This window comes from Quercus robur, chromosome 5 (genome assembly GCF_932294415.1).
Source record: "Quercus robur chromosome 5, dhQueRobu3.1, whole genome shotgun sequence".
Classification (NCBI taxonomy): Eukaryota; Viridiplantae; Streptophyta; class Magnoliopsida; order Fagales; family Fagaceae; genus Quercus; species Quercus robur.
Window position 1 is genome coordinate 29,923,810 of NC_065538.1, and position 10,703 is coordinate 29,934,512.

General features: G+C 32.6%; 1 protein-coding gene across 1 annotated transcript; it reads right to left on the reverse strand.

Annotated features, from left to right (window-relative positions):
- Nucleotides 1-391: 391 nt before the first annotated feature.
- On the reverse strand, nucleotides 392-6,321 carry LOC126725742 (PTI1-like tyrosine-protein kinase At3g15890). The gene is made up of 4 exons (XM_050430615.1): nucleotides 5,824-6,321; nucleotides 5,154-5,301; nucleotides 1,370-1,632; nucleotides 392-1,295 (listed from the first exon to the last, which is right to left on the reverse strand). Exons 1-4 carry the CDS (start codon nucleotides 5,865-5,867, stop codon nucleotides 653-655), a joined length of 1,098 nt encoding a protein of 365 aa, XP_050286572.1. The 5' UTR covers nucleotides 5,868-6,321; the 3' UTR covers nucleotides 392-652.
- Nucleotides 6,322-10,703: the final 4,382 nt, after the last annotated feature.

Genomic DNA, 10,703 nt, shown 5'->3' on the forward strand with positions numbered 1-10,703 from the left:
GCATTTAGTTGTTGCCTTGCCCGTCCAGAATATGAGGCCTTGGACATATGCTAGAAGAAAATAAAAAAAGAAAACTTACACAATCTCCATGCATAATAATGATGTTTATTATTATATTTTTTTTGGATAGGATAATGACGTTTGTTTATTTGTTCGAACTCCCCACTTTGAAACTTTTCTTGATTAATGATATAGTCTGTGTTTTTGTTGAGCGTGTAAGATGAGAGTATCTAATGACCTGCTGATTATATTCATCAATTACGATGGCTCTTGTTTCTTGACATCTCCAACAAAAGCGCAAATCTCAGATTGGGCTGTACTGAGATACATATATATATATATATATATATATATGAAATGGAAAAGCCGAAAAATCCACCAAGTGTAGTAATGCGAGAGCCAAAAACTTAGCACAACTCAATAAATATTAAATATAGTTTCCATGTCATCCACTCCAGGATAAAGTAAGAAAAGTAGATGAGCAGCACACAAATCTTACATCAGCCACAAAACCAAGCTTTCATTTGGTTCCTAGCAATGGTAATAAAAGGACAGCCAGTGCCACCTTGCCTTGAGAAAAACCAAATAATAAAATAAATACAAACTTCATATCGAATGTATACTGGAGTTAGTAGTGTGATTATGTTCAATTTTAAAGCTCATTCTCCTCTTTCAATTCCTGTTTTGAATCTCTCTCCTCTGAGATGAAGTCTGTGCTGTCTTCAGCAATGGAAGTCCCATCATTATAATCTGCAGCACGAGGGGCCTTGAACAGTTCATCATTTTCCAGTTCAGATAATTTCTCTTTTGAGATTCCCTTCAGAAGCTCCACCACCTCAGGCATTGTGGGTCTTTTCTCAGGCCGAACGTTAGCACATATTAGTGCAACCAAGACAAGTCTTTTCAGCTCCTCATTGACGTACTTGCCGTTAAGCTTTGGATCCACTAGTTCATCATACTTGCTCTCACAGACCAATGGCAGTGCCCAATCAGTAATTGAGCGTTTTATGGCTCCATGTTTTTCAATGGGTTTCTTGCCACTTGCAAGCTCTAGTAGGAGTATTCCAAAGCTGTAGACATCACAAGACTCATTTGCTTTCCCTAACATAGCATATTCTGGTGCAAGGTAGCCAAGGGTACCCTTAACTCTTGTTGTCACATGTGTTGCACCCTCAGGGATTAACTTGGCAAATCCAAAATCAGCAACCCGAGGCTGAAAATCTAAATCTAGCAACACATTGCTTGCTTTGATATCTCTATGGATTATATGTGGAGTGGATTGGTGGTGGAGATAGCTGAATCAAACAAATTAGGAGGTTATGTATATGGCACAAGAAAGATGAATAGGAAAGTCAGGATCAGTACTTACACAATGCCCTCAGCAGACCCAATTGCAATACTCATCCGTCGGTCCCAATTGAGATGGCATTCTGCGGAGTGCTGCCCATGAAGATGAGAGAGTAAGCTTAAATTTGGCATGTAATCATATACAATCAAACGCTCTTGCCCCTCAGCACAATAGCCACGTAAGCTGAGCAGATTCTTGTGGCGTACTCGTGCTAGTATCTCAACCTCAACAGCAAATTCCATCTCTGCTTTGTTGCTCCAAACCTTCAACCTTTTGACTGCAATCTGCAAATATATATCACCTCTTAGAATGGTATTCAGTTTATATGAAGCATCACAAAAATATTGAGGAAAGGCTGTATATAACAAATATATGCCATTGCAAAGATTACCATCAGGTGAGGAATGTTGAGGAAAGGCTACTAATAATCAAGCACATAATAAGTTGTGATAGCATCCAAGACTCAAAGTCAAAGAATAAAAGTTAAAATGAGTGCCTTTAGGGGGGAAAAAAAAGCTTCTAATAGCATTAAAAACAGATAGTTGTTTTTGATAACTACAATGCCAGTCAACTTATACATGTTTTACTATTACAACTAAAGTGATTTTTAGAGAGAGCACTCCAGGTGATATTTGTTACAAGCATATCATGAAGTTCTATCCCCAAGCACTTTGAATCAGTTGGGTTTCCACCCAAATCAATTAGTTCCATTTGCACTCTTGCAATTCAGTATTATAATTTTGACATTATATATAGGAAAAAATGCACATTAATTTCAGAGGATGACTAAGAAGTCCTAATCAATTTGCATGAAAAAGGTGACCAATACAAGAACAGCATTAATTTTATCCTCAAGGGATTAGTGCACCATGTACTTTAAGAGGCATCAATTGATCTAATTAGCAGTATTGTCCAAATTTGGCCCAACAAAGCACAGAACCATCTTCTTACTATGTCAGTTAAGGATGCAAGTTCTCTGTGTCTCAACATGGACTGTAAAATTATTAATATCCATTAGGAAGAACGATTATGAAAAAAAAAAGGGTGTACTATTGGCAATAGCCTACCTGGAAGAAGAGGGCTTCAAAACAGAATTATGATGGCAAAAGTTCTTCAACCTATGAGGTTGAAACTTTAAATTAAAGCACTTAGCTTAGGTACTGATTAGCATCTTTGAAGCCCACAAATTTCTGGGTTACAGGACAAGTCTAGTGAAACAGAAGTGGCAATTTTCCATTTACAAGTATGTTATAAGATTGATACTTTCACAAGCACCTTACGTCCAAAATTACTTCAGTGCATGTACATAGTCCAAGCTAATTATTGCAGTGACCAATTCTCCACCAACTCCATGCATACCCACCACAAAATCCTTTTTTTTTTCTTTTTTTTTTTTTCTTATCAAAATGAGAGAGAGAGAGAGCTCATAATATGTTTTTTCTTATTCTTCTCCTTCTGAGCATGAGGATGAAATCATTTTTGTTTAAGAAGTCACTTAACCTGGTGTCTTAGGGAAACTTATAACCAGCTAAGCTGAATCAACTGTATTGCGTACCATGACTTCCCAATGCTATGTTCTTGCTTGACTTAAAAAGTCTGCCCTGACTTATCATTCCATTTTACAATGCTAAGCTACCAGATTTTTGAGGTATGTAGAGAAAGGATAAGTACACAGGACACCACTTGCTGTCAAACATGGCAAAAAGGGAAGCTCAATATTTTTTTTGTTGGTAAGTAAGTTTACATATGCATCCAATATGTCTTGAGCCCAAGACTTCACTGTCCACCTAGAACTTATAAGGGGAGGAGGTGCCAGTCGAACTAGAGAGCTCAAATGTCATATTTTTTTGTTATATGCAAGTTAAAGTTTGATGACATAGAGGTAAGTCAGTGTTTAATTCATTCAATGAAAATCCTGCCTCGCTAAAACAGAATATATTGGAAAGAAATAGGAAAAAGCTTTTAACTCACTAAACTTCTTGCCATGGAAGTAAAGAATGTTCCAGCTCGAGCAATCTAAATTGACATTCTGGTCTGTTGGAAAGCAATGCTGACACTAGGAAAAATCAATCACTGGTTTAGACCTAAAAAGCATCTGTAATGTAATTTCATATAACTCGAAGAGACCATCACCATGTTCTGACACTGAGGCTCCACCCCACCTCCTCTAGTGGTGTGAACTCACACAGGTCTGAAATAAGGTTGGACTGGATTCAAGAAACTACAATGCCCCAAGCAGGATTGGGTGCAATGGCAGGTTTTATGGTTGCCCCATAAATATATATATATATATATATATATAAAACCTAGAAGATCAATTAATACATACTTGGGTTACAAGTCTGGATCTATTGGTATTATTACAAAGTCTGTTATGATCAGTACTCCACTCAACTCTTGTCTCTCACCTTGATTCCAACTAACTGGGGTTGATCCGTTATTCCATTGTCAGCTAGGTATCTTTCTTGGCCATTCCACCCTAAGGCCAGATTCTTCAGTTACCTCTTTGTTTTATCATATCCGTCTTTACTACTCGAACATCCCTCTTACCCTTTTCATTCATTCAAAATGAAATCAAGCCTCTCTTTCTCATTAATGCATTTGAGATTTGTTGTACATAGTCAAATCATGTTGGGCATCTCTTCCTCATTTTTTTAATAGGTGCTATCCCACTTTTGAATGGATTTCACAATCCTCCTTTTTATCCTCTAATATAAAAATTGAATAAAGTAAAATAACAGGGGTGGAAGGATAGGGTTGCGCCACCTCACATTCACTCCATTCCCAATCTTACTTATAAACCATTTCTGTCCTCCAAAAACTAATTTCTTCACCATATTCCACTTTAGGACACTATTCTCTCTCTCTCTCTCTCTCTCTCTCACACACACACACACACAATTTACAGTTTCAGGCTACAACCTTACTTAGTAACATTTAATAAACTTGATTTCCTTTTTTTTCTTTGAAACAATCCATTTTTTTTTTTAAAGAGTATAATAATACTGGTAATAATCTGATTTTTCTTTCACTTCAATGTTTGAATATAAGCCTCAAGCAAGTAGACATGGGAAACTAACCAGAATCTACAGAGACAACCACCATTAACAACAAGAACACAACTTACAATTGACCAGCGCAATTCATACTATTCAGCCTCCAATATCTGTAAGTGCATGACCTCCTAGACTATACAGTTAGAAGTGATGATTGCTAGAGCAAGCTATGAGTCTTAATTGCAATGTTTAATATCCATACCGCTCATTTGGATGCAATTGTTTTTATACAATATTTTATCGGGTCACATTTGAAATTTACCTTTCAAGCATGCATTTCATTTAAAATTTTGAACATTTAAAATACATTCCTTGTTAAGTATTCTTTCTAAAATAAAAGATAATTAAATGTTTGACAAGAATGGAAGAAAGTAAACAAAGGTCACATGGCTGTTTAGCTTTATTGCCATTTTCTTATAGTCACAAGTGTATTGCTAATTTCCTATTGATCAACTTCAATATTCAAGACCAGCAAAAAAGGGTGTGACAAACTACCATAAGTGGAACAAAGCACTATGAGATAATATAATTCGTAATAAAATAAACAGATCCAGAACCTAAAGTTAAATCAATCAAAACTGACACTCTTAAGATACTCATTTTCTATATGAATTTTTCACATATATCAATAACATAGCCATTGAATGTTTTGTGATAAAAATAACTGTTTTGCAATTGCACAATCAACAAATAATAAGCAGAATTCACAGTAGAAAGTTTAAGCAGAAACTGAGAAATGGATTCATTACTTGTGATCCATCCCAAAGCTGACCCCAGTAAACACTGCCGAATCCCCCTTCTCCAAGCTTGTTATCATAATTAAAATTGTTTGTAGCTGCATGCAGCTCCCTTAAAGAAAAGACTCTCCAAGTTTGCTGCTTCTTCCCTAGTTCACTCCTGTAAAATCAACCACCCTATAACTAAACTTGCATCAAAACATTATAATGAAAAAGTGAACGCAATTAAGCCTGATATAATTTCATATATGTGTATATGTCTTACTCTTCGTTTAGTTTCTCACATAAACTAAAGCATAACATGTTTTTCTAGAATCAAACTAATCAAATACTTAGTTAAGTGATGCTCAGGTATTCTGTTCTATTGGGTCATTAAGCTTACATTTTTAAGTCTCCTGATTCTATTTTCCTTTTCTATCTTTTCCCACCAAACATCAAACAACCAAATAAAGCTATTTAAGAGAGATTACTCTCAAGTCTCACCCACACCCAAGTGCCTGTTCCTAAAATCTAAGCTAAACCCAGAATTCAAAACTTTTTTCAGCTCTCATAATCATCAGAATATAAAGCACATCACAACAAAAGACTCAAGCTTGAATAATTAACACCATTGAACAAATACTATATTTCAAAAGAACAAAAACCCACAAAATAAATCAACATAATAACTTCATATACATACCGATCTGTACCCTTTCCACAACATAGCATTGAAAGAAAAGCCATATCCCCCACTCCTATCAAACCAACCAAACAAAAAAGTCAAAAAAAAACAAAAAACACTCCCCCTTTAAAATTCTGGGTTTTGAAAATCAGCTCCTTCTTCTTCTTCGTCTTCTTTAACTTAGCTTGTTGGAGACTAGAGGTCAGAGCAAAGCTGAAGCTGAAGCAAGTTTAGATTCGAAACACAACCGCTTTGGAATAAAACACAGACACTTCTTTCTTTTGTTCCCTCTCTCACTCTCTCTTTTTTTAGTGTGTAGTGTTTGAGAGTTAAGAGCAAAAAAGCTAAAAAAGTATTATTTGTTTAGGCAAATGTTAATGTTAAGTTACTACGAGAATTGAGGAACAACAACAACAAAAGAAGAATTGTACTTTCTGTTTTACTTTTGTAGAAGAAGGAAGCGTGTGTTTGTGAAAATGGTGGAACATGGAGAATAGTATCATTGGGCAAGCACTTATTTGTTGTTGGAAACAAAGTCTTCTTCTTTAAGCATTTTTATTTATTTATTTTCTTTCTTTTTCTATTTGTTTCTATGGTCCTACGCAGCTGTTCTCAATTTTTTAAATTCACATTGATGGTGATGGGGGCCATTTTTCAAATAGTTTTCCGTTACATGATAGCATATCAATATAATTTAAAATTAATATTGTGTTATTCAAAAAAATAAATTATATTTTTTTTTTGAGAGTTGGCCTATGGATTGAATTCAAAGGAGAGTCCAATTTTTGTACCAAACACAAGGAATAAACGGTAAACTCTAATTTGCACATGGGAATTTTTTTATTTTATTTTATTTTATTGACAGTTATTGTTATTATTATTGTCGGATTTTAGACAAATCAACTCAATCAACAAAATTTTTGCTTTCAAATAAATAATATGTGTTTAAATTCTGTCTATTCAATACAAAATCATTGATGTTTTATCTTAATAATAGAAAGTAATAATGATGGAGTGAATACTATAAATTTTTACTATTTATATTTAAAAAAATAAATAAATACTATTTTCAAATAAAGAACATGAGTTTGAATACCATCTATTCAAAACAAAATCATTGATGTTTTGATAGGAGAATAAAAAATAATTATAATTAAGTGAATACCATAACTTTTAAATTCTATCTATCTAATAAAAAAATATTATATATATATATATTAATTTCTCTATCTCAATTTAAATACTTGTACTTTTCCAAAGAAAATCTTTTTTATAAAAAAAATTTTAAGTTTTGACAAATTTTAAACTATTAAAATAATTTCTTGGGAGTAATGCTAAGATATTAATTTTTTTTTCATGTTAAAAAAAAGTCAATTAAAGTCAAACTAATAAAGAGTGGACGCTATAGGTTAAAACTTTCTTAAAAAAAAAAAAAAAAAGTCAAGCTAATAGCCCACCACTTCCTCTCCTACTATTTACTTATATATATTTTAAAAAAATTATAAGATTTCTATCTTTTATAATAAATTAATAATCAGGTTATTTAAATTTAAGATACTTATTTTGAGACAGGCAAAAATGCTAATCCAACTGGTGTATATATATATATATATATATATTTTTTTTTTTTTTTTAATTTTGAGAACCAATCCAACTGGTACTTCAACATATGTTCTTATCCGTATAATTGTTGAATTAGGACATAGCTTTTGGAAGACGCTTGCAACTGTGGTTAGCCATTAACCTTATCTATGTATTTTTCTGTGTAACTCTTTCTTGGATTGAAAAGAATCTGCATAAAATTCCATAACACATACTAGTTAGTTACTGAACAGTAAAAGACAAGGTGTTTCTTGTCACTGTATTGCTGTGTATATGTTCAAATTATATGAGGATAAAAAATGTCAGTATCACAAAGCTTTTTGGGAAAATCCTCTTTAATTTGTGCTTACTTTATAGTAGAAAACTACGGCACTTACCTAACCCAAAAATTACTAAACAATTAAAGGATAATCAAACAATCAAAATTTTAATTGAGAAATTAGTTGGTACCTGATAGTCCAACTATTAAAATTATGTTGAGAAATTAGTTGCTCTCTTCTTGAGACTATGTAACTACTACGATATCACGACCACCTTAGTCTCAACAAACACCACGGTCTACCACGAAGAGTTATGGTGAAGTGTCGTAACTACTTTAGTAAAAAAAAAGAAAAAATGAGTTTAATTCAAGGAAAAATTAGACCTCCCAAAAGACTAATATTGATTGATAAAATTTTGCAAAGTGTTCAATTTTTTTGATTGACTCCAAAACAATCAATCAACCTAAACAACATACTCAAAACAAATAATCTTAAGTAACAATTATGTGGACATGACATACAACTTACCTGTAAAGGTAATGTAAAGAATATGAATGATTTTTGAGGTGATTTTTGTTCCGTTGTGTTTGTTAAAGTGCAGTGAGCCCACAACATGTGTTTTCAAAAACATAAAATCCTTCAACTTGAAAGGAGATCAAGTGGCGATAAGATACATAAGGACAACCACATGATACTGTTTTTCTTTTCTTTTACATTCATACTTTATCCCTTCGTATTAGCATGATTAGTTTTTTATTATTTACACTAATTTTTTATTATTCATCTAATTTTAAGATTCTTCTTTTGTCTTTCATTGGGTAATTTTATTCTGAAATTCCCCTTTATAAAATAGTCTGATTTGGCAGATAAGCGTCCAAATTACTAAATTACCAAGTGTATCAAGGTTTGATTTTATTATTATTATTATTTTAATTTTAGAATCCCAAAGAAAGTGATTTCCGTTGCCGGGTATCACTTTCTACTTTGAGCCTAGGGATTATTTGTAATATTTACACAAAATTTTAATAAAAATATCATAACTAATGCTTAATTTTAAGATTCATCTCACCTTTCAAATCAATGTTTAAATTGACGAAGAGTTTAGAGATATCAAATATTTTGCTAAAAATTTCACAAACTCCCTCTTACCTTTGTATTGTGATATATATACACCCTCCCAAGTGAGATGAATGACAACTCAACTTGAGTGAGTATGAAATTTTCGATCCAACTTTCGGTTCCAAACTCTGTAATTTATTGATTTTGACACTAATTTTGGATTTTACAATTTTAGGGTGCAGTAGTGTGGTTAACTTTTGGTTTTGAAAACATCACACCTAAGGCGCCAGTAAATCCCAGAGTAAACCCAATTCCCTCCAGTTTACTTAGGGGGGGAAAAATCCACATGCCTAAGTAAATTTTTTTTTTTTTGAAGCTACACGCCAAAGATCAAAGAAACGTATATAATTGCATAAGGTGCATTAGCATACATTGGTTTTACTTTTACATCTCACTGCCAACACTGTTTATATTTAAAAGGAAAAAAAAAGTGTCGCTATTTATTTATAAAGAAAAAAAGGGCTATTAATAACGGCAACTTATGGACTAATAATGTTTGAAATTCATAAAAAAGGGCTATTAGTTGCACTGAGTAATAACATTTTTTATGGACTAGACGTCTGAAATTCATTGAATGCAACTAATTTTTGTATCATTTAATTCACACATTTAAGTCAATCCAATTGTTTGGGGTTGGTGATGTGCTTTACATGATTTGATGTTTATTTTGATTTGTTCTTTATTCAAATATTTTTTTTGAGAGAGTTTCCCTATCTTATATTTTTATTAGTGAGATTCTCAATTGTTATCTGTTTGGTAAAAAGAAAAATGCTTTTTGTTTTTGGTTTTTTGTATTAACTTTTTTTTTAAACCCCAAAATTAATTTTTTTAAAAAGAAGTTAATTTCTATTTTTTTTTCTTTTTATTTGACAAATAAGTTATCAAAAACTGTGAGAGTAGCAAAATTCTACCCATGAAATGTTTGTTTAACAATTTTAACTCCAGGGATTAGATTTCCAGTCCACAGTGAAGGCACTAATGTTTATTCATTCTCGGAAATATAGCAAAAAAATTGATTCATGTCTGGATGAGCAATAGAAAATTAAAAGGTACTGTGGATCCTCTAAAAAATTAAACGGTACTGTGGTAGGTATTTATAGATTAAACCGTCAAACTTGGTGGACCTTTTTTTCCTTAATTGCAAATAAGTGACATCATTGCTAAAAAGTTCAATATATATTGTCCCACAATGCTTAAATTATTGGGACCTACTGTAATTTGATTAAGATCTGGATAGTACCTAAAAATGACCTTAAATAGTACCTCAAATCTACTAGTCCAATTGTTTCTATCACAACCCACTTTGAATATTTTGAATTCTGTTTTTGAATCTTCCTCACGAAGCAAAAGTTGTTTTCTTGGTAGAAAAGGAACAATCAAACACAACTACTTGGTAGAATAGTTATAGTACAAAATTTCCATATAAATATATCTAAACGAGTTTAACATTTGAACAACTAAAAGACTGTTTGGATACCACTTATTACTGAAAACTGAAAATGCTGTAACAAAATAATTTTTAAATGTGTGAATAGTACCGTGAGACCTAGTTTTAAAGAAAAATTTGCTGAAATTCGTATTTGCGAGTCCCATGAATAGTTCACGGGACCCACAAAAAAAACACAAACGCGCATTTTTTTTTCCTTTTCTTTGCAATCCAAACCTAGCCGTCCCATGAATAGTGCACGGGATCCACAGAAAAAACGCAAAATGCACATTTTTTTTTCCTTTTCATCGCAATCCAAACCCAGCCTAAAGTACCATTTCAACAATCAAGTGTGAAGATCCCCATATCCTGAGCCAGTAGAATTCCATCTTTGGTTGCAAAATTACTGATAAATCTATGAGAGCAGGAATGTATGACATCAAACATGAGTTACATCCAGAAGTTTGAAAACAGTATCTCTTTGCATCATA

What these genes read in the sequence shown, in the direction of transcription:
- LOC126725742 (XM_050430615.1), bottom strand. Translation starts at nt 5,867, where the DNA reads ATGGCTTTTCTTTCAATGCTATGTTGTGGAAAGGGTACAGATCG. An exon ending in AGCTTTGGGATGGATCACAA is followed by an intron (nt 1,633 to 5,153) that starts GTAATGAATCCA and finishes ATATATTTGCAG; the next exon opens with ATTGCAGTCAAAAGGTTGAA. An exon ending in GGGTCTGCTGAGGGCATTGT is followed by an intron (nt 1,296 to 1,369) that starts GTAAGTACTGAT and finishes TGTTTGATTCAG; the next exon opens with CTATCTCCACCACCAATCCA.